The sequence below is a fragment of the Chenopodium quinoa genome, unplaced genomic scaffold (assembly GCF_001683475.1).
Source record: "Chenopodium quinoa cultivar QQ74 unplaced genomic scaffold, ASM168347v1, whole genome shotgun sequence".
In the NCBI taxonomy this organism is placed as follows: Eukaryota; Viridiplantae; Streptophyta; class Magnoliopsida; order Caryophyllales; family Amaranthaceae; genus Chenopodium; species Chenopodium quinoa.
The window spans coordinates 89365-113858 of NW_018744949.1; the positions used below are offsets into that span (position 1 = coordinate 89365).

At 39.4% G+C, this 24494-nt stretch overlaps 1 protein-coding gene across 1 annotated transcript; it reads right to left on the bottom strand.

Moving 5' to 3' along the window:
* Window positions 1-20474: 20474 nt before the first annotated feature.
* On the bottom strand, window positions 20475-24181 carry LOC110706229 (receptor-like cytoplasmic kinase 176). Its single transcript, XM_021884123.1, has 6 exons — window positions 23629-24181; window positions 22408-22717; window positions 22020-22155; window positions 21781-21923; window positions 21560-21683; window positions 20475-21302 (listed from the first exon to the last, which is right to left on the bottom strand). Exons 1-6 carry the CDS (start codon window positions 23679-23681, stop codon window positions 20872-20874), a joined length of 1197 nt encoding a protein of 398 aa, XP_021739815.1. The 5' UTR covers window positions 23682-24181; the 3' UTR covers window positions 20475-20871.
* Window positions 24182-24494: the final 313 nt, after the last annotated feature.

The window sequence follows — 24494 nt, forward strand, 5'->3', positions numbered from 1 at the left end:
TGAAATATGAAAAACTGTAAAGGATTAGTAAGAAAAGAATTGAGGGATAGGAAAGTGATTAGATGGAAAAGAGTTTTCCTAACCTTGCAAAGCAATAGAAGATGAGTGATAAGCTAGGAGAAAAGGAACGCATGAAATTAAGCGAAAGACGATATAGGACAAGGGTAAGAAAACAAGAACACTTTTGAGAGTTTATTTATAAAGTATGATATTTTATGAATTATGCAAAACTATTAAAGACGAGTAAGAGTGGGAGTTATCATAAACAAAAGGGGTTACGTAGAATAAGGCTTTTTTAAAAGAGGAGTGAGGGGAAAAAGGGATAGTAGAGGTATAGAGAGTTAAGAAAGACAAGTAGTTGCAACATTCTCTTAATCTCAATAACAAGTAGAATAAGGAGATAAAAACTTAAGGGAGATTTGCGAAACAGTTATAGAAAGAAGACGCATTGTCATGCATTCCATATTTACATGTTCATAGTAGTACTATTAGGGAAAAACAAAAACAAAAACAAAAAAACAAAAAAAAAACACAAATTTAGTCAATTAATTAGATTAAAATTGAATTTACTTTTATTGGTTAATGCCCTAATAACAGTTTGTAAAACATCACACGAACAACCTGTTTATGTAAGCTATAGAACAACCTTAAAGATAATTGTTTAGCAAAAATAACTAATAACTCTAACATATTGATTAACTCGAAATAAACATACATTTAAAACGATTATTACTAGATACTTTTTGCAAAATTGAAGGGGTGTGTGTGTGGTAATCACACCAACAACTAATATAATACAAATATGGCATATAACCTCAACTTCAAAGCCAACATGTTGGTCATACGCTGATGTAGGGAAAACTAGGTTGTTGATTAATCCTCCCTAAGATAAAACAAATTTATAATCACTTAACAAACCTAAATACAAGTATAGTGGTAAGTCAAGGGTCGAACCACTAGGAACGGCTATGCTCAGTGCTTTCAATCTACGCCTAAGCTAGGTCAAAGTCGAAAGTGAGGAAAGACTATACAACTACCAAAACAAACAAGAATCAAAGAAATGAAACACTAGGGAATGGGGATCAACAAGTAATCATGACAATTGCAACAACTTGGGAAGGTTAAGCCAATCAATGATTGTGAGGACTAATGGTAAAAGCCATTAATGGAATCGAAGGGCTATCCCTAATCGTTAAACTAGGTTTCTTCTGTGAATAACAAATTAGGAGAATCACAATTCAATTCAATCAACAAAAGCAATTCCTAAATTAAGTGGTCATGTCGTTAGGAATCACAATGCAATCTTGCATGAAAATCTCGGTTAGCTACTCCTATCAATCCAAAACACATGCACCGTTCCATCAATCAATTTAATCTCAACAATCAATCAACCTAAATCCCAAATTAATCACAAACAACCAATCATACAAGTTTTACCCAAACCCTAGAAAGCAACTACTCCATAACTATCATCATCTAATCTAAACAAGTAATTATAATCAAGAATCAATCAAATTTCAACAACAACTAATCCAATCAAGATTCAAGCAACAAAACTAAATGAAACAAACATGAAGTTAAAGAAAACAATAAGATGAGACAGAGTAAGAAATGCTTATTGATTATTGAGAAGATCTTCAATACAATTGTCACCCTTGCATCTTCAATCTCTCAAATCACCATTGAAATCACTAACTTTCTCTCTCTAAATCTACTACTAAAACCAACACTAAACTAGAGAGAGAAACTCTCAACCTAAGCTAAAATATGAGAGTGAAAATCTAAGCTATTCTAAAGTTGTCCTAAAAATAGAAAGAAATAAAGTATATGTAGTAAGCAAGAGATTAGGCTCGGCCACCCTGCTATGCGCGTGCACAAGGGGGTCTGCACGCGCGCGCGAGAGGGTACGTAATACTTATCGTGGCCTGGCCGCCCGCGCACACCAGCTCGAAGCAGTAAAAACTGTCGTGACACTACACCACTACCATGGCCCGGCAACGGCTACCGTGGCGCGGCATTGCTTGCGGTGGCGCAGCGTGGCTTGCCGTGGTGTGGTGTCCCTGCCGTGGCGCGGCAGACATCCAGCAGCAGCTGACTTGCTCCCTTGGCAATGGCTTAGACTTCGAACTCACGAGCATCCTCCTAATCGACGCTCTCAGATGATGCTCACGAGGGGAGAAGCCTTCAAAACTCATATTTTACTTGTTCATGACCGGAGTATGCGATGAGAGCGCAAGGCCTTGAGTAGGAACTTGCTCCTTAACTTGATCCTTAGGCATCCGAATGGTATGAGATCTCGTCCCGAGCATCCAAAAGACTTGGAGAATCTTCTAAGATAAATCCCGAGCGCCGAACAAGACCTACAATAAAAGAAAGCAACGCGAGTGGAGTAGAAAAGACGAAAATACCCTTAAATCACAAGAAAGCACAAAATAAGGGAAATGAAAGCATAAATGAATGAAACTAAGGCACTATTTAAAGAGAAAAGCTATAAAAGAGAAATAAAACATCCTAAAAGAGAAAGAAAACATCCTAAAAGAAGAACATACTCGTCCTAAAACAAGGCAAAGCAAGAAATGGAAATTAAAAGAAGAACAAATGCTCTTGTATGGACATTTTGCAAATGAACAAGCACAAATGGATGCAATTCTTTCTAAGCAAATATAGGAGTGCACGTTTCAAGATATCGAAGGTTGATTGAAACATAAAATATGTTAAGCATAGAGAACTAATAAGACACAATTCACCTTCATCCTAAACAATCTTACCGCGTTCTCCCTACTAGTTTCAAATCCACCTCTAGTGAGCATCTCAATGGTTCCTGGAAGGAATCGAAAAAGAAGAGATTTTAGGGCTACTTGACATCTTGATTATGCAAACCGCTTCATAAGCTTGACTCCCATCTCCCTCCACCGACTTGTGACTCAACCACAAAGGTCAAAAGGTCTTTGAAGGGTTGTAATGTATAGGAAAAGAGGGTAAAGGTAGGCTAAAAATTTAAAATTTGATGGTATACCTAATTTATGAAGCAAAGAATGGCCAAATCTTAGTACCATAATCAAGTTATCACCAAGATTCAAACAAAAATACCAACACCCCCAAGCATATTAAAAGCAACACCACAAACATATATATACACAAAAAGCGTAGACACGCTTCCCCCAAGCTTAAATGGATCATTGTCCTCAATGCTCTAAACTAGGGAGATCACACCTACATCAAAATATTTTTGTGCTTCTCATTTTTTTCACTTCTTTCTCTCTTTTTCAAAGCATTTGCAATTGCATTACTTTGTTTCTTTTTCTATTTTTTTTTTCACTTTATTGCTTTGCCTTCGCCTCTTTTGACTATGGACGGCTTTTTCAACTTGCATTTGCCTTCATTCATATATTTATATACAATACTTGCTATAAAAAATGAGCTCATAACTTCTAATTATTGCACTTATAATCACCAAACAAACTCATCACCACTAGCTTCACAAAAACCAAAGATGAAAAGAATGAAACACATGGTATGAAGTCTAGTAATATGGCTAGAAAAGAAGTATAAGGCTCAAAAGGTTAGCAAGGAGACAAATGTAAACCCAAAACCAAAAATATAAAATCGAAACCTAGAAAAGAAAAAATAACCACCCCAAAAAGATGCCTTTGTCCTTCCCAAATGGTTCGGTTACGATCTCGGGAGATAAAAGACGAGTTCTAGATAAGAGTAAGCGATAGTTAAGGATCCATGCGCCGCTCAAATAAGATATGATGAAGGCAAGAAAAATGAAACCTCACTTGGTCGTAGCAAAAACTCACTATTAGCTTCAAATCCACTATAGGAAGCAACACCTTCTTACCACAAACAAGTAGCCTAGGGCTTCAAGGTCCCAAAAGTTCTTAACACACTACCGTAGTATACTCTATCCTAGAATCAACCAAGCATATTCTCAAACCGTGCACACCACTACCACTTAGGAACAAAAGCATTCAAGAATACAAGTCCAAAGTATTATGTCCAAAGCAAGAACAAAACAAAACACAATTTTGCCGTGAAAGAAACAAAATCCTTTTTGGAGATTTCAAAATAAAGAGCATGGAAATGCATATACAAATGTGCATAGCATATATGAATCAAAATCCCACCAAACATGATAAAATACCCTCCCCCAAGATTGAATGAGACAATACACTCAAATCATAAATCATGGAATCCAAGGGAGGGGAAAAGAAAGGAATCAATCCAACAAACCAACACATGGCCAACAAGTCACTAAACATAAGAGGACGAACAAGGAAAGATATTATCGGATATTGGTGGGTGTATATACCCGCAAATGACCCAATTTAACCTTTCAAAGCCAATTTCCTCTAGAATTGAATCTCATTGTCCATATGCTAGCAAAAGTGGAGTCAAACTTCCTTGTTCTTGATCCAAACCAACGTACCAAAGTATATCAAGTCATGTACCTAGAAAAAGGCACACAAACATTTTTGAAAACCGGTGTTAAAAAAAGTAGGCGGGATTGGGAAATAGAGTTTTTGCATCGGTTCTAACCAAACCGGTGCGAAAAAGGAGTTTTTCGCACCAGTTCAAACCAAACCGGTGCGAAATGTTTGTTTTTCGCACCGGTTCTAACTGAACCGGTGCGAAAGCTATGTTAGAACTGGTGCGAAAGCTATTGCTAAATAAAAAAAGAAACCCGATTCTAACTGAACCGGTGCGAAAGCTATTGCCGAAGTCAAAAAGATGTTAGACGCCGGGTTTATTTGGCAACATTACTTCCCAGATTGGGTAGCGAATGTTATTCTTGTCAAGAAGTCGAATAGGACCTTGTGCATGTGTGTACATTACACAGATTTGAGCAAGGCATGTCCGAAGGATAGTTACCTGCTTCCAAAGATCGACAGTCTGGTCGATTCGACAGCCGGACATGCCATGATGAGTTCTATGGACGCCTACTCAAGCTTTCACTAGATACCCTTGTGGAAGAAAGATCAAGAGAAGACGACATTTGTCACTGATTAGGGGTTATTCTGTTATATTGTGATGCCGTTTGGCTTGAAGAATGCGCCTGCTACATTCCAACGTATGATTAATACGGTCTACATTAACCAGATTGGTAAGAATGTAGAGGTGTACATTAATGACATGATAGTAAAATCCAAGCTGCAGACGGATCACCTTGCTGACCTCCAAGAAAACTTCACCACACTCAGGCGGCACAAGGTCATGCTCAATCCCAAGAAGTTTGTCTTTGGTGTTGAGTTTGGGAAGTTTCTCGAATTTTTAATTGATCAAAGGGGGATAGAGGCAAACCTAGAGAAGATACAGGCGGTCATTGACATGAAGTCACCCCGCACTATCAGAGAAGTCCAGAAGTTAACTAGTTGCCTTGCTGCATTGGGGAGATTCCTCAGCTGGTCGGGTGACAAGTACGTGCCTCTATTTCTTCCAAGCTATCTGAAAGAAAACCATGTTTGAATGGGGAGATGATGCTGAGGCGGCATTTTAGAAATTAAAAGAACACTTGCACTCCTTGCCAAGGCTTGTAAGCCCTCTTCCCAAGGAGACACTTTACATGTACTTAGCCGTCTCAGATCATGCTCTTAGTGTTGTTCTCCTTGTTGAGAGAGACGACAATTAGCTCCTGGTCTATTTCCTTAGCCATGTTCTTCAAAATGCAGAACTCCGGTACTTAACGGTTGAGAAATTTGGCCTCGCCCTTTTCGTGGCAGTCAAGAAGCTGAAACCATACTTTTTGGCACATCCGGTGGTAGTCTATACATACCAACCACTCAAGCGGTCAATGACAACCCTAGAGTCATCCAGCCGAATGCTCAAATTGGCTATCGAAATGCAGAGTCTTGAAATCACTTTCGAACCAAGGAAGGCAGTGAAAGGTCAGGCGCTCGCCGACTTCATTGTTGAAATGAAACGTCCGTTAGAGCCGGGAAATTTGGATCAGGTTTGGAAAGTGTATGTAAATAGGAGCTCTACTATGAACGGCTGTGGTGCAGGGATTATATGTCAGTCTCCTGAAGGAGCCAAATATGAATATGCACTACGGTTCAAGTTTCAAGCCACAAACAACAGGGCTAAGTATGAAGCCCTACTAGCCAGAATACGCATGTGTAAGGCGACATGGGAAAATAAAATTGACACCTGCTCGGACTCACAATTGGTTGTTATCCAATACCATGGTGTCTATGAGGCCACCCATCCGGCTATGATCAAACATTTGCAGGCTATTAAGACAGTGGCTGGGACACTTAACGAATTTCACCTAAGTCAAATTCCCTAGTCAAAGAACAATCAGGCGGATGCTCTATCAAAACTGGCATCATCCGCCTCCTGTGATACACCTCGGTTAGTATTTTGGGAGGTGATGGAAAAACGAAGTATTGAAGAAGATCCCATTAGTGTACTAGACCGAAGCTCAACCTGGATGGACAGCATCCGAGCCTACTAGCAAGACGGCACTCTGCCTCATACTTATCCAGAAATGATCGCAATGAAAAAGCATGCGGCCAATTTTGAAATTCGCAATGGAGAACTATTCAAGAAGGGTTTTTTGTTGCCACTTTTGAAATGCATCACCCAAGAAAGGGGGCATGAGATCTTTGAGGATTTACACTCGAGGTATTGCGCCTCACACATAGGCAGCAGAGCTCTAGTAGGCAAGGCCAGGCGGCAAGGCTATTTTTAGCCAACTTTGGAGGCAAACTCCATGGAAATGGTGAGGAAGTGTGACAAATGCCAACGATTTGGCAAACTCATACACCGTCCGAAAATTGATTTGACGGCAATTCATAGCCCGGTACCATTCGCCAAATGGGGCATGGATATCTTAGGTCTGTATACACCTGCATTAGGCCAGACGGTACATTTTAGTGGTCGTTGACTACTTCATCAAATGGGTTGAAGCAGAGGCGGTCAACGGCATTAAGACAAAGAATGTCATCTCTTTCATCTGGAAAAAAACATCATCACCCGGTATGGGGTTCCTATGTCTATGGTCTTTGACAATGGCCCTCAATTTGAGACTCCTACCCTCAAAAATTGGTTGGTAGATCAAGGAATCTCTCACTGTTTTGGATCAGTCGCCCGACCCCAAGCAAACGGCCAGGTTAAAGCCTTCAACAAACTAATATCAGACGACATTAAGAAGAAAATTGAAAGGGGTTGGTCTATGGGACGAAGAATTAATTCATGTGCTCTGGTCCATCAGGATAACATCAAAAGGGGCAACCGGCAAAACCTCATTCTTCATGGTATACGATGCTGAAGCCGTCTTACCTATTGAGCTTTATGAGCCGACTTTTCGAGTCATGTTGTAAGATGAAGAGGCTAACTAGGAGGCCATGCGGCTGGCATTGGACTCTCTTCCTGAACACCTTGGCATTGCCGCCTTATGTCATGAGATCTACCGTCTGAGAATGACAAGAGCCTAAAATGACCCTTAAAAGTAGGGGACTTTTTGTTATTAAAAATGGAGGCAACTGGTAAGGCCAATGAGCAAGGCAAATTGACACTTAATTGGAAGGCCCCTACCGGATTTATGAAGAAGCAGAGGCGGCACCTACCGCCTGGATCACCAGACGATAGGAAGTTAGCTAGAACTTGGAATGTAGACAACTTAAAGAAGTACTACTTCTAAAGACTTGTAAAATTTTTGTAAATAAAAACCTTATTAATGAAAGTTGCTTTTTATTTCAATTTGATTTTATTGCAGTTACATCATTCGGGTGGCACATTGCTCTATAAACTCATACCACAAACGGCCCAACCGACTGCCTTAATAAGGACTAGTTCATAGCCGTTTGTTTTTGCAAAATCTAACGTGTGACCAAGACGGCTTAATTAACCGCCTGCTCTATAAGATAACAAGCGGAGGCCGGCTATTATTCCACTTAGATTAAAAATCCTGTAATTTGTTAAAAGCAACATTAAAAATCCGGTTTTTTTTGTCGCGTGCAATTAATAAGTTGGTAAAAATACAAGCATATATATCAAAACAAAAATGCAAAAAATTAAAGCAAAACCAACATAGTCGGCAATTGTATTAAAATGAACCGACCCCACGGTCGGTGAATAAAGTGAATAGTTAAAACCGGTTACACAACCGGCAAAAGAAGATTGTTATAAAAATACAATAAGTACTCGGCGCGCAGGCCGAAAAACCAGAAGGAACAATGCCAGATAAAACTAAAATCGCTAAATTTTGCTAAGGCGGGGGGACGGACGAGTCTTTCCTAGGAGGGAGTACATTCGCATTTCTGATCTGGCGGGGGCAGGGTAGAGTCAACCGATATTTGCTCCTCCTGGTGCTCTTCTTCCTCATCTTCACCTTCCTCTTCCTCGTCCCCTGACGGCTTCTCCTAGGAGGGCCATTCCTCATATGGAGGCGGCTCCAGCTCCCCTAGTGTCCTTGCACTGTGTACAAGATCTGCATACTTGTACCTCAGAGTAAAGACACCCCAGTCGACATCCGGGTGAATGAGATTCCAGGCAATCTTCATGCGCTCTCCCTAATCCTTCTCGTTCTCCTCGTGCAGCCGGTCCTGCTTAACCTCAAGGGCTGCCTTATGATCCCACTCTGCCTGGGCCATCTCATTCTTAAGCCTGTTGACGTATGCCCGGAGGTCGGTGTTCTCCTTGTTAACCCCTTGGAGGGCCTTGAGGTCTGAATGAGTGTTTTTAAGTTCAAGCTCCAGGTCAGACGTCTTCTTAGTGGTCGCCTCAAGCCCTGTTGTCAACTCCTTGATAGTCTCCGCCTGGAAAAGTGACTATGCTTTAGTCTCAATATCATGCATCGTAATTCAATATTAAGTAGTGTCAAGAGCCTCAGCCGCTAGGACTTTGGCTTCTCTTACCTTCTCTTTCTTCTTGTTAAATAGAGACTTGAGCCCATCAACCCTTAGAATCGCTTGTATTACAAAAACGGCAAGTCAATGACTCAGCCGGTCCTCGAATGAAGAGTAGATTCAAAGAACTGAGTTAATTCAAGTTACCTCAACTAGCAAGGCGGTGATGCGTTCGAGGTTGACCGAGTGAACCCCTGGGATGGCCTCCTTCTTAGATCGGGTGATTGTCCTCGTTATTCTCTTAGAGTACTGCCGGAGATCCGGCCATCTGGGGGAGAAATTTGCAGCATAAGGAAGATTTTGTGAGATTGCAGCATAAGCGGCTCCAATAGATTGTCGGCTGCCTCAAGAATCTTCCGACTGCTGATGACATTGAGACTTGACCCGCATGGGACAGGGAAGGTCGAGTGAGGCAGCCATACCTTGGAACACAAGCTGAAGGCTTTGATCATCTACAGCCGCTGCAGAACTGGTTGCCACCGAGTGGCACGCCACTCTTTAGCGTTGTTGAGGCGCTCGGCTCTTTGTGGACTAAGTCAATCCCAAAACCAAAGCTCTTCAGGATTTTCCTGGCTGAGGTTGGACGGTCCTTGCCAAGGAAAAGAGAGGGGAGCGCCTGAGAAGACACCTTCCTAGCCTTGGAGGAGCACTTGGCTTTGTCCTCCGGCTTCCACTTGATCATCTTTTGGACTGATCTGGGAGGCCCCGTGCTTCCATCCTAAAAGATGGAACACACCATATACAATCGGCACTAGCCGTCTCTAAAAAAAAAAAAGTTAAACTTACCTAGCCTTTCTTGGCAGTTGCAACCTAAGCCTTCTTTTTCTCCAAGTTATCCTTTCGGATTTGAGCTGCAGACCTGGCACGCGTCTTGTCAGCTGAAAGCATGTTCTTGGCCATTTCTGCAAAAAACACCGCTGTTAGATAACTTAACAAAGCAAGAAACAAAAAACATGCAAGCATAGACGCGGCATAAAAATGCTGGATGGTTATCCTACGTACGTCTACCAAACATGGTACTAAGACCACAAGCGGACAAGAAGGCCTCGTCCTTTAACCATCCATGGTGGGGTGATGAGAGGGGATTTAATTAGGTTGTTGAACTAACTATCCCTCTACCAAACAATATTTATATACCTAAACCTACACTAGATAAGTCTAATGGTAAGTAAAGGGTCGATCCGCAGAGACGGCTAAACTATCGTCAACACTACCACCAACTAAGCTAGGTCAAAGGAGATATGAGGGGTGGATTAAAACAAAAGAGGAGAACCAACTAACTACGGAATTAGAACCTAAGAAATAAAGTCACTAGGGAAAAGGAATCAAGCATAATTAATGTGATGAGCACAAGCATAGCAATAAGCATGGACATTTGCAATAAAATGCAAGGGGGAACTCTTAATCATCTAGGTCTCTCCCGAGAACGCTATACAGTTAAACACCCAATCCCGGCCAAAGGCTAGCTCGTGATCAACTCAAGGGGTTCTCTTCTACCTAAATAGCTCTTTTCCAAACAACTAAATAAGGTAGCAATTAGATCATGCATTCAATTAGCCAAAGTAGTGAAAGCAAGCATTAAACACACCTCAATGAGCACATCCAAATCACCAAGAAATAACCATACACACCGCTACACTAGCACTAATCAAACGCAAACAAACACTATCGATTATCTAATCGGTCAAGAAGATGAAATTGGAGAATTGCCTAACAACCTAAGTCACTCTCGCACACACTAGGCCATTAGACTCTCAACCCCGCCTATGAGGTCATGGTCAACTAAGCAACGAAATTCTTCTATTAAACTAGCTCACTCCCGCACAACTAGCATAATAGCGATTAAATCATGATATCAATTGACTAAAAAGACGTCAAGCATTAAGTACTTCATTCTTAGTTCAATACACCAACAATCCCAATCAAAACATAAAGTGTTCATTTTGCACATTAATCAACAATCATCCCTAACCCTAGCTAGGAAACTAAACTAACATGACTAAATAAAAAAAACAAAGAAACTAAATCCATCTAAACTAACAAGAATAAAGAAGAACAATCAAGAAACCAATTAAACCAAACTAACAAGAACAATTAAACTAAGTAAACAAGAAATAAGGGAAAACATTAAACTAAGAACAAAATCAATAACAAGAGAAACTTAATCAAAGCAATAATTAACGAAAACAATAAATGAGATAGGGTTTAGAATGCTCATTGAAGTATTGAAAAGGAATCCAAAACAATGTCACATTTTGCATCTTCAACCTCTTCAATCCACCATTGAAGCTCTTCACTTTCTCTCTCTAAACTACTCTTAAACTAAATTACAAAACAAAGATAAAACTAAATCTAAGCCCTAATCTAAGTTATAAAATGATGGAGAAAGGAAAGGGGTTTCATCCCCTCAAAGAGGAGAGAAGATTCCCAAAAAACTTCCCCCTTAGGAAGTCTAATAAGTCCTCTATTTATATTACAAGAAGAGAAAGAAAGAAATCTGAAAATTAAGCTCGTAAAAGACCCAAAAACCCACGCCCGCGGCAGGCATGGCCGCGCCCGCGGTGGACTGAGCCGCGCCCGCGGCAAGGCTTCTCCGAGACATCTCCATAAAGTTGCAACAGTTGGGAAGAACAGAGAGCCGCGCCCGCGGCGGCTGCGCAGCCTGGCAGCGTCTTGCAGATTCAAACAGCCATAACTTCTGTTCTAGGAGGCCTCTTGGGGTGTGCGACCTATCGTTGGAAAACTATTCAAGTCTAGTTTCCAACGCTATTTGAATCGCCCCAATCCAATGTGTAGATCAAAATTTATGGCTGAAAGAGTGTACAAGATTCAGTTTAAGGCCTTCTACGAGCTTCAAGCTTTCTTGTCTCAAGCTTCTTAGCTTCTTTCTTAGCTTCAAGCTTCTTCTATTGAACTTTCTTGCCTTTCCTCGGGTCATAACCATCGAAGAAAGCGTCAAGCACCTACACAAATAGACCAAGAGAGAAAAGAGTGAAAGAAACCCATAGAAAAACACGCAAATCAAGCTAGAAACCGAGCAAAAAGCATATTATTCACAACTACGGCCTAAAACCAAAAACTAAGACAAAGATAACTAAACAAAGACTAAAAGGAATAGAAATAACAAAAAAAACACCGAAATAAACCTAAAACTAAAGGAGAAAAACGCCCTAAAATGTCATGAATGACATTTATCATGAGGTACCTAATTTTTGGGTACAATTAATTCTTCGCCGTCTGACAAGGGCATGGTGGTGACCCCGAAAAAATCCGACTCCAATATTTAGTCCCAGCCTTCATTTAGGACACGTGGCAGGGCACACTTCTTGCCCAAAAGATCCGGCTTCTTATTATACCAGCGGAGTTTATTATTCTCGCACCGGCTGGGGGAGGAGACAAGATAAAATTTAGTTCTCCAGTTGGTCCACTTGGAGCTCTTGTCAAGCATCATATAGTATTCCGGATGCGTGGTCATAGTATACCACGCCCGCCAGCCGTCTGGAGTACGGCTTAAATAATGCATGTTAGTAAAGGCCTCCCAGCCGGGCGTTATGTCCTGCATTTCGCAAGCGGCAACATAGCCAAGGATAATCACCCACGAGTTTGGGGTGAGTTTCCACACACCTAGGTCATACCCCCTCAAGATGGCCTACACTGCACCATGAAGGGGTAAGCGTAAGCCGACTAAGAATGCCGCCTCATAGCAGCCAATATAGCAATCGGCATTTGGTTGGTCGTCCTCCTAAACAATTGTGCCCGCCTCAGGCAACACTTTGATTCCATAATCTTCCCCAAGGGGACGCTTGCTTATGAAGGCGATCAAGTTCGTCTCCATACTTGCTCTATCTCTAGCAGACACGTGAACCCCAAAACGGATTCGTCTGCTTAGGCCAGGAGGACGCCTCATCCTCCTCACTATCAGTAGCCGCTTGCAGCAAGCTACTAGAATTTTAAGAGTCAAACCCTGAGCCGGACTCCCCACAGTCTCTCTCTTTGGATTCCTCTAATATGGAGTCACTTGGGGTGCTTGGTGCACTAGGGGATGGTCGTAGACCTCGTCAACCGGCACCTCCAACGTGTCGTTCTCCCTATATTCTGGGTCAGGCGCTGTCAATTAGTCCGAGCCATAGTCTCCTACACAGACACAGAGACGGTCGAATTCGGGGAGGAGCAAGGATGGTCCAAACACCCAGAGACGACACCTCTAGTCCTAGACTAAGCCGTACTAGGAGACCGGTTGACTACTGTCCTAGGTTGTGTCGTGTGCGTTGTTGGTGAAGCCATTTATTCAAAGCAATATGCACAAACGGTAAAAAAAAAAGGACAAGAAAGAGTAGGGAGAGAGACGGTTACCTCAAAATTTGTGTAAATTAAGAGTTCACAGACGTAGACCGGTTGTATCAGACGGTTAAGTCAGACGGTGATTTCAGACGGTTATGTCAGACGATGATTAGAGTATCTCTCTCTATAAATCTCTATTTTCTCTCTCTCTCTAGACGTTTTTCTGAAAATGTAAAAAATGAGGGGGGTAAACTTCTATTTATAGAGGGGTAAATTCAGGGGCATCCCTGTAATTTCCCCAGAAGGTGAACAGTTAAAAACTGTTGATCAATACCTAAGTGACAAGTGTCACAAGCGCCACGTGGCATGCCTGTCACCCTTGTGAGGGACAAATGATTTGGGTAAAAATACCCAATCCACGTAGCCCAATCAGAAGGTGACACATGTCACCCCAGTAGAGTTAGAGGCTGACATGTGGCATCCCATATCATCAGGAAAATGGCAGCCTTCAAAGGCCCAAATCCCAAGGCGACGTAAAAACGGCGCAGCCCAAATACCTAGGTTGATAACCTAGGACAAGGGCACTGATTCTCAATGCCCTATAAATAGAGACATTTACCCCATTTTGGGGGCATGTTGATTTATTACATCATTTACAATTCTCTCACAACAGAGAAAACACCTGATCTCGAAATCCGAGAAGATTCACTTTACTTTCCGCGTTTTACTCAACTTCGACTCTTACTAACTTAATCGTCGGAGGCAGAACTCTGTATAACCATAGCTTCCGTTTGCTTGCAGGTACAGGCGAAGAGGATCCAGTCTTGGTGACGTTACTCTCCCGCAAGACACATACAAATCCCAAAAACAGGTTCCGGTTAAAGTTCTCAATTTTATGGAACCAGAACCTATAGGGTTCCCTTTTAATCCTAATTCATACATCAATTCAAGCTCAATTTTTAATTGAAAAAAATAATTATGATAGTTATAAATATATGTATTAAATTTGCTAAACAACTATTTTTGGTTTGTTGTATTTGCAAGTTGTAAGAGTTGTAAATTTATGACCTTCCAAAATTTTTTGAAATAATTTTGCAAAAAAGTACCAAATATATTGGGGCCATTTGGTTTGCAGTGGATAAAAGGTATGGAATGAACAAAGGTAAAAAAAGAGAATGGAATGAAATCCCTAAAATTTATTATGTTGTTTGTTTTGAAACACAAAGGGAAACAAGCCACCTTCTCCGGCTACCTAACCACCAACCGTCCCCTATTTTCTTCCACTTCCCACCTTCTTCAGCCATCACTCGCCGCACCTCCCCTCCCCCCCCCCCCCTCCCGAAAAGCCCTCTCCTCCTCCCCCCATAAGCCCTCTCCTCCCTTGAAACTCTTCCCCCACCCCCGCAAAAACCTAAAAACCGCACCACTTCCCGTGAATTGGTCGGCTGGCCCACCCTCAACCCAGAAACAAGTTTTCGGGGGTGGGGGAGATGCGGCGAAGGGTGGGGGAAGGGCAGTGGTGTTGGTAGGTAGGAGGGTTGTGGTGTGATGGTGGCTAAGGAATGGGAATGGAGATACCTTGGGGGGGTGGGTGGGTTGTGGAATCAACTTGGAAGGATTGGGGGAATGGAGAGGGTAAAAGGAATGGGAAAAAAAAACCTAACAAACAACAACAAAGGGAATGAGGGCAGTTGATTCTCATTCCCTTTGATGAATACCCCCAATTAAACGGCCCTAAAAGACAAGGTACCCTGAATCGGAACCGGTACCTGCAGGTTTCGGTTCCGGTTCCCGTTTTCCAGGAACAACAGATTCCAGTTCCTTACATTTTAACAGGGTACCCTAATTAGCATTAGGTGTATTTGATAATGAGAAGGATTCAGTGATTGGTTTGGTTTCGTGCTAATTTGTCAGAAAACAAAAGGATGCCTCCAGGTTTGATACTTGGGCTTGGAAGGGCAATGCACAGGAAGCGTACATCAACACTTGATATCCTTTCTTCAAAAAGGGCGCCAAGGAATTACTACAAGGGAAAGAATTGCAAGCCCACTGGATTTCACACCAGCAAAGATCTGATCCATCTTTAGTCCTATGTGTTTTTTGTCTTCGATAATTTGTATGTAACTTGATTTATTCTCTGCTGTACACAAATTATATTCTGGCTTACCCTATCTAAGCTTCCAATTGTATAATTCAGCAACCTGTATTTGTCTATGTATGACTCTTTAGGTTTTGTCGTAGTAACTTGAACTTTGTTACAGGTGGCTATGTTGTGGTGCTGAAAAAGCTGCCTAACTATGTCGTGCCTGACCTTATAGATTTTAACACTAGCAATTTTCTTATCTTTTGTTAAAGAATTTTGATCATTTCCGATAATAAACCCAGCTCTTGGGGAATGGGGCAAGGGCATTAGATGATAAGGGAATTCATGTCATTCTTGTAGGTTAACGAGTAAATTAATTTCGTGATGACAAGTGTGTGTATGATAACAGTGTGTCAAATCTGCTCAAATGATGTAGAAAATAAGAATTTTCAAAATTGAATCTGGATTAGGGACTAGAGAGATTTATTTGGATGAGTTTGTAGATTGTAGGCTAAAGATGGGAGCTGAATTAGACGATAAGCTTAAGCTTTCTTCTGGTCTAAAATGATAAATTCTGTAAAACAGTCAAGTGCCATATTTCTCCATTACTCATCTGCGTAATGTACTATGCCAATCTTATTTTAATTTGGATGGATGTTGTTGCAAAATGTTCTTCCTTCTATCAGTATATTCTTGTCATTGTAAATTCATTATTTTTAAATTTAGAAACTATGTACAATACAATCCCACAAACCTATAATATATAACAGAATTCTCTGAAGCTTCAATTGTTCTAATGATATTTTACTCTTTCTACCTTTCTAGCTACTATCTTTATATTTGCGTTAAGCCCCTTGTTCTGCATTGCTGTTTCTTAAGTATTTGTAGTGATTTGACCTCTATCACGTGTTGTCCTGTGTTCTAATTTATGCCTCTGTGGTAGAGAGAGATAAAAAAATCTTATTTTGAAAACATAATTTTATGTCGTGAATTTTCTGCTTATATCTGGTTGTTGGAATAATTTGCATTATTGACTCAATCTTTGACTACTGTGAATGGTTGTAACATAAATCAGAATACAAGTTTCCAGCAACATTTCTTTTCAGATTTCATGTTCACAAGTACTCTGCCCCTCACCTGAGCTCACACCTATCTTTTTGCAGCTCAAGCCGTATGTTTCTCAGTGCCCACTGAACACCAAGACAACTGCTAATACTGATGTATTAACATAGATTGACAACACTAGAATTATCTAAACCTTTAAGTTGTTTAGCTGCTTCATGATCAACAGTTTCCGGAAATATACTCATCAAGCAAAGACATCAATGAAGCTGGGTTGGGAATTAACTGTCTTTTTTGTTTAGCCATCGTACTAGGTTAAGAAGAACGCAAGTTGTATGGAAACTGATGGTCTTTTAAATAGTCCTGGTTTCAAATATGGTTTGGAGTTCGAGTAGAAACATGTAATTTGTTATCCTTGTTTCTTAGGAACTGTGCAATCTTCCATCTTTTGTCTACTTCTACACTGTGTTTGAATAGTATTTTTGGAAGGAAATGGAGGGGAAGGAAGATGAAGGAAGGGGAGGTGAAGGAAGGGGAGGGGTGAAGAAAACAAAATCCCTCATTTGGATAACAGAGAAAATGAAAGAAGAGAGAGTGAGGGAATATGCTTGTTCTTGATATAATATAAATTGAAATTCTCAATTTTTCAAAATCAATAATTCACATCAAAATTTCAATAATAAAATTCTGGAAATATAAATTCTTACAAATAATTTTTCCAAAATCAAAAATTCTAGAGATCAATTCTTGTTGATTTTCCAAAATGAAATTTTCAGAAAATTGATTTTTGAAAATTAAAACCAAAATTTCTGAAAATTGATTTTTGAAAATCAAACAAAATTTTCTGAATGTTGGTTTTAGAAAAAGATCACATTTTCTAAAAGTTGATTTCCAGAAAACCGATATTTGAAGAACCATAACTCAATTTTCTAAAACTTGATTCATGAAAAAAAAAAAAAACCAAATTTCATGAAAAATCAATTTTTGTATATCAAAACCAAAAAATTTTGTATCTCATCATTTGAAATTTTTATACTTTGAAATCAATTTCAAAAAACAATATTTCTTAGATCGAATTTTTATAAAGAAGAAGAAGACAAGTTTGGACATGGCGGCAATTGATGCGGTGGATATGGCGGCGGAAGATGATGTGGCCTGTGGTGGAGGCTACAACAGTAGGTGCTGGAGAGATTTGTTCAATTTTCCTTCTAAATTTTCTCTAATTTGGAAAGATTTGTTTCTTAATTGTGGAAGGAAATAATTTCTTTCCATCTCTTCCTCCCAATTCCCTCACCTCCCATTTTTGATATCCAAATGGAGGAATACTCATCCCTTCCTTTCCCTCCCCTTCCCTTCCTTCAATTTCTCTCCATCCAAACAAGCAGTTAAGGGTGGTATAAAGGTATTTAATCCATCTAGAAATAAAAATAATTAAATAGGAAAAATTATTGAGGTCGAATTACACTTGCAAGTGGCCGAATTATTAATTCCGGCAGGGGCAGTGTTGATGTAATAGGTGGTGCGGGGCTGCGGTTGCCGCTGCAATCACTGGTGGCTTCCGCTGCTTTGGTTGCGCCATTGCGGTGGGTTGCGCCATTGTGATGGCTGCTGCTGCTGCTTTGGTTACGCCATTGCGGTTGCTACTGCTGCTTTAGTTGCGTCATTGCGGTGGCTTCCGCTGCTTTGGTTGCGCCATTGTGATGGCTGCTGTTGTTTTCAAGGAGGATGGGTGGTTTGGGGGTGGGAGTGGCCGGCTAAGGTGGTTTTTGGGGTTGGGAGGGGCCGGCCGACTGTTTTCGGGGGTTAGGGGAGACGACTAGGCGTTTTCCAACGGACTAGGGGTTGGCCCTGCCGTTTTGCGGTGGCATAAGGGGAGGGGGTGGTGGCTGTTAGGGTTTTTAGTTTTTTTTTTTATTATTATTTTTTTAATTTTTAGACCAAATCACGCGCTGACGTGTGTATTGGTTACCTGTTACAACAACCGTTGACTTGGTGTTGACCGGTTGGGATCATTGGAGGCAAAGTCAGGCATAGTTAGGATTATTAAAAAATAAACCTTTAGTTAGGATTATCAAAGTGTATTTTTCCAATCAAATGTGCCTTTTTTGGCTCCTGCCTCTGAATATATTAATTGACGTTCAGATGGAGTATTTCTTGAATTAGAAGTAGGAGTCAGTGTACATACTACATACTCATCTTGTATGAGCATCAATGCATCATAGAGCGTAGGGTAATTTGCTTGCTATTTAATTTTTAATTCAATGGTCATTGGAATAAAATTTCCAAATCAAATTTTCTAGGAAAATAACTTAACTTGCTTGGTTGTTGTGAAAGTTGTTTCAAATCATGGAATTTTTAGTTACAAAGGGGAGCTTGGTAATTTAATTCCCATGTTTTATAGGAATTGGAATTTCTGATGAATTTGCACTTTCCATATTTTCACTTTTTTAGATCTACCAAACAAATCAATACATGTTTTCATTCTCTCCCCCCCCCCCCTCCTTTTTTTTTACAAAGTTTTGTTTTGTTTTGTTTTGTGAAACAATACATTAATGGTATATTATATGTACCATTAGTATCATTGAAATTTACCTAGTCCATAACTATGTATTTGTACTACTAGAAATATATCATGACATATTTATACCATCAGAATGTATGATAATATCATTACACTATCTAATGGAACTATGTATTCACTTAATGGTATCTTCAGTATCTCAAAAAAAAAGTTAATTTTATTTATAAAACTGCCTTGGTATGTATTGGTTCATACCACATGAACCGCATAGGTATGTACCAATACTTAGCGGTAGAAACAAATTATTTGTGGACATAGTACAGGAAAAAAGCAACCTTTCATAAAGCCACAAAGGTAGTTTTATTCAAGTTATTTGAGGGGTTAGTGAACTTGTGATGCAAAACATACAACCTACTCCTCTCTATGTTACTTAAAACTAACACATGTACTCTTTATGCCATGCAAACTAATCTTCTGCCATTTTATATCCAAAACATACGAAGTATATTCTAAACGCAAATATTTCCTTTGGAAATCAATTGATAGATCTTGTTACATTTATCGTACTTTTCGTACCAATTGGGAATGAAATTCTATAAGAATTGAAACTTGCTTTAATGGCTAAGCCAGGATGGAAAATTTAAACTCAACCTCATAAACTAGCTAGGATGGAAAATTTAAACTTAAATCGTGGGTGAGGATTTTAAAAGATACGTTAAAGGTTCTAGCTTGACGTATATCCCCCTAAATCTTAATTTCTTCAAGGTTCCATTTCCCATTTTGATAATCATATCGTTCATATACACTGTCAAATGAGCCTTCAAGTGTGGGAATTTTACATTTGCATCCATATAAAGTTTATTTCCAACCCAAAGAAAAAACCAAATTGAAGTGCCATTTCCATTACCTGTGTGACTGTGTTTATGTATTTATAATCAATCCTTCGCGAAACTTTGTTCTTCCTCTAAGAATATCTTTCCAAGTAGTGGAGTATACATCAAGCAACTTGTTTCAAGGTTTTTTTATGTGTCCTGCGGGAGAGTTACAACACCAGAACTGGTAGCCGACCGCCTGTACCTGTAAAAGCACGGAGACCCGGTTGGTTGAAGTTCCGCCTCCGACGGTCAAGTTAGAATACGTCCGAGTAAGTAAAATTGCGGAAAGTAAATGGTCTCTCGAATTCCGGGAGATTCTGCAATTAATATTGCTCGGTATTTGTATATGTATTTATGGAGGTGCATGAATGTGCAATAAATGAGGACTTTCCTCTATTTATAGTGAAAGGAGATCAGTTCTCCTTTCATGGGTCAGGGTGCCACATGTCATCAGGGGATTGGTCCTATTAGGACCCCTCTGACGTTGACACGTGTCAGCACCTGATTGGACCACGTGGCTGGGGTATTTTTACCCTAAACACAACTTATCTTAGCCACCCTGTTCTTTTATAACTCCTAAAAATGACGGTCTAAGATGGAAGTGAAGGTCTAGAGAACTTAACATTTAAATTGGTTGCTTAACTAAAGCGGAAGAGAATGATTCAGGCCAACTCATGTTTTTAATTAATCTCTTCAGACGTTTTCATGGGTAGAAAAAAAGCCACATTAACTGGAAACGAGATTTATTTCTAGCCCTATACAGCCCGTGTGCCTCTAACTAAACATTTAGAAAAACCAAATTGAAACAGCAAGAGCGAGAAACGTAGCAGTAGCAGGAATCTGGAAGCTATAAGCTACATCCTTTACAATACAACTTCCCCAAACATAATGCACTAAAATTCTCAGAAACTACAATGTGCCTGCCAAAACAGCTTAATCTACAATGTAAAAACAGAAGGCAAACGTTCTATTTTATCGAGGGGAAGGAGGAAGGGGGGATCACAAAATGTATTTGCAACATGCAAGACTCTGTACAATGCTCTACTCCTGACAGCTTATAATACACTGCAGAATTCATGAGAATCAGTGTCCTTTATCCTATGGTCTGCTGCACCAATTTCCTATTCAAAATTATAATCTATATCACTCCGTCATATATACGTTATCACTATAATTTAACAGCAAGTAGACTTGGCTTCAGATAAGCAGCAGTGCCCCTGAAGCTTTTGGTAGATTGTGCCTGTAGGACTGAACTCCATTAGCTCGGCAACTGAGTTGGCCTGGAAGGTGAGTCTCTCTTCTTGCATTCCTTGTAGGCTCCTGCAGAACTTGAAGCTTCTCTAGTTCTTTAACTAGCTCGTTCACATTTGGTCTTAGCTTGGGATCAAATGACAGACATTTTAAAGAAAGGTTAGCAACCTTAATTGCATGATCCAGAGAGTACTGCCCTTCAATTCGTGGATCAAGAACACGAAAGATTTTGCGTTTGTTGGTGAGGTAAGGTTTTGCCCATTCTACCAGCTTCTGCTCACCAGTAGGCCGGTTCTTGTCTATCACACGTTTGCCAGATAACATTTCCAGGAGGACAACCCCAAAACTATATATATCACTCTTCGGAGTCAGATGACCTGCATGAAGACAATATTCAACATGTTAGCAAAACTAAAATAAACATGACTTAACAAAAAAAAAAATAATACACTTTTGATATAGAAATTAAGAATAAATATTCTTAAAACTTAATTATATTTATAGAAGCACCAGTAATCAATTATAAGCATCACTCATAGAGCTGGTGCTATGATGAGCTACGAGCCAATAAAACTCTGGTGCAGCATTTACATTTGAGAATCTAAAGATACTAACAGATCATGGAAAAAAATACCTGTTGCGACATACTCTGGTGCAGCGTAACCATGAGTTCCCATGACCCTAGTAGAGACATAGCTTTTATCTCCAGAAGGTCCATCCCTGGCTAACCCAAAATCAGATAGCTTTGCATTGTAGTTCTGGCAATTTCATATATAAAGACAAACGAGCAATCACAAAATTTGGAGTCAATATATTTATCCGAATAGCATGAAGTAAGAACAGTATTTTGCATACCACATCAAGTAAGATATTTGAAGTCTTAAGGTCTCGATAAATAACTCTAGCTTCATCACTATGAAGAAAAGCAAGCCCCTTTGCAGCACCAAGAGCTATCTTCATTCTTAGGCTCCAAGAAAGAGGCTGGAAATGTGCAGACCCTATTTGCCCAAATGTTTTATAAAATACAATCAATAACTTACAAATTGCAGCAGACATGTATTCAATGAGAGAACAGACAAGAGTATAAAGCTCACTTCTAAATAAATGGTTCTCCATGCTCCCACGAGGCATGAACTCATACACCAGTAGCCGATGTTCCTCTTCTAAGCAATAACCAATCAATCTCACAAGATTTGTATGACGTAATTGCCCCAGATAGTTAATTTCCGTCTGCCAATGAAAACATTATTGTAGGAAAATCAAAGTAGTTGACTCGCATACTTTAGGAACCCAGTTGAAGTACAAAAATGGCGCAATTTATTTGCAGATATTAGTAATTAAGAAACAAAGAATTTCTTAGTTGTCATCATGCTAGCATATTATTTTCGAAAGTGAAAGAAAAGTTCAAAACTCGAGAAGCGGAGGCCACAGAAATTAAGGGTGACAACTAATTATTGATTCGAATCAACAGTCCTGACTCACCAACCACTCTTTATGGCCTTGAGGCCCTTCTTGGTTAAGCCTTTTAACAGCAATCACCATCCCAGTTCCAGGTCTAGTGGGAGTAAGAGAATGTTCATCAATCCACCCCTTGAACACGGCACCAAAACCACCTTCTCCCAACACACTATCAGGACGGAAGTTTCGAGTTGCTGTCTTCAATTCATTGTAGCTGAAGTTCTTCAAATTGGAAGACTGCAATATCTCACCTTCACTTCGAGGAGTCTGCGGTATTGATGTGGACGATTGTTTGCTATTTGACCGACTCCATTCATTTCCATCCTTGCTAAACCTGCACCAGTTTTAGAAAAATTTACTTAAAAAATCAAAATTATGATTACTATTACACAAAGCTTTGTAAAGTATTGATCATAAAGCAATTGGACATTTTATTCATTGATCATAAAAAAAACACGCACATCATTATGCAAGTGCCATCATGATGCTGAAATCTAATATGTATATGTATATTAATACACTCTTCATTTCACATCAAGTACTTGTGTTGGATTACAGGACATCTCCCTCATGTGTATCACTTGAAACACTTCATTACAGACCAAAATCATGCCGTGTTTCATTGATCATATAATTAGGACACACACATCATTACGCAAGTACCATCATGATGTTGAAATCTAATCTTTATATGTATATTAATATACTCTTCATTTCACATCAAGTACTCGTGTTGGATACAGGACACCTCACTCATGTGTATCACTTGAAACACGTCATTACGTACTAAAAATCACGCCGTGTTTCATACGAAGGCCATATTTGGCAACTTCTAGCATACCCAGCCCGTTAATCCGTTACCGGAATCAGAAACTTTTAGTAGAGTCTGAGTAACATAGGATATAACATAAAAATCACCATCCAAAAACAAACTGATTATTACTCTTTCTAAAGCTAAAACTAGAGAAGCTCATGATTGAATATGAATATACAACAAATGCAAAATCAACAACAATAACACAATTAACATATGGTCTACTTTCATGACAGCAGAGTTTATTATATTATGAGCATAATACTCCATAATAAACAACATAAAACACAAATTTCTAAATAATCATGCAAAAACAACCAACAAACCATACAATTAATATAATTAAATGAACATTTAATACAACAAATAAATTGAATAAGACCCAACTATCAAAATAATAATAAAAATAAATGAAAAGCAGATAATCATACCGGGTGTGAAGGGGACTCTCAGCCTTGATCCGATTACTCCAACAAGCTCCCATACAAATTCAACAAAACTGAACTAACTTTTTATTTTAATTTTAAACAGATAAAAAAAATAAAAATCAATGAAACAGCAAAACTTGTGAAAATTTCACCTAACAAAAACACCCAGAAGTTGGATTATACACTATAATTTTGTGCACAAACTTTTTTTTTTTTTTGAGGAAAATTTTGTGCACAAACTAAATGATGTAATGAACTAAAATTAAAATTTTTGTAACAAAATAAATAAAACCAAAATTGGGTCACGTAGATCTGGTGCAAAAACACTAAAATTAACTCAGAAATTTAGCAAAAAAAACAGAAAAGAAAGAAGGTTAGGTACCCATCTCTCTCTAAAGAAAAGGCTATTACTACTTTTCTCTCCAGGCGTGGATGTTTTGACTAAGGAATACAGTTTGGACACGAAAAAGATTCTTCAAATAATTTAATTTTAATTTTCTAAGATGAATGATTATTTATTTGAATGAAATAAAAATGGGGATTTTTTTTTTGGAACTTAATATTATTATTATTTTTTAATTTTTTTGATAAAATTGATGAATAATTTATGTAGAAAAATGGGGTTTTTGTTGTGATTATGGTTGGAAGGTGAAAATGAAAAGTGTGGGGTGGAGAAAGAAAAGGCGGAAGAAAAGTGGAAAAAATGGGGAGTTTGCTTTGCTTTTTTAGTTAAGGGGGTTATTATGCAAATGCCACTGTCTGTCATCCACTTTGTTTGGACCTACTTGTGAAAAGTGACATTAGTTGACTCATAAGCTCACCACCTTCATAATTGAGTTGTTATCAATAGAGCATGGAAGTCTCTTTGT

What these genes read in the sequence shown, in the direction of transcription:
- LOC110706229 (XM_021884123.1), bottom strand. Translation starts at nt 23,681, where the DNA reads ATGGGAGCTTGTTGGAGTAATCGGATCAAGGCTGAGAGTCCCCTTCAC. An exon ending in GAGAGTCCCCTTCACACCCG is followed by an intron (nt 22,718 to 23,628) that starts GTATGATTATCT and finishes AAACTGGTGCAG; the next exon opens with GTTTAGCAAGGATGGAAATG. An exon ending in GGAGAACCATTTATTTAGAA is followed by an intron (nt 21,924 to 22,019) that starts GTGAGCTTTATA and finishes TTGGGCAAATAG; the next exon opens with GGTCTGCACATTTCCAGCCT.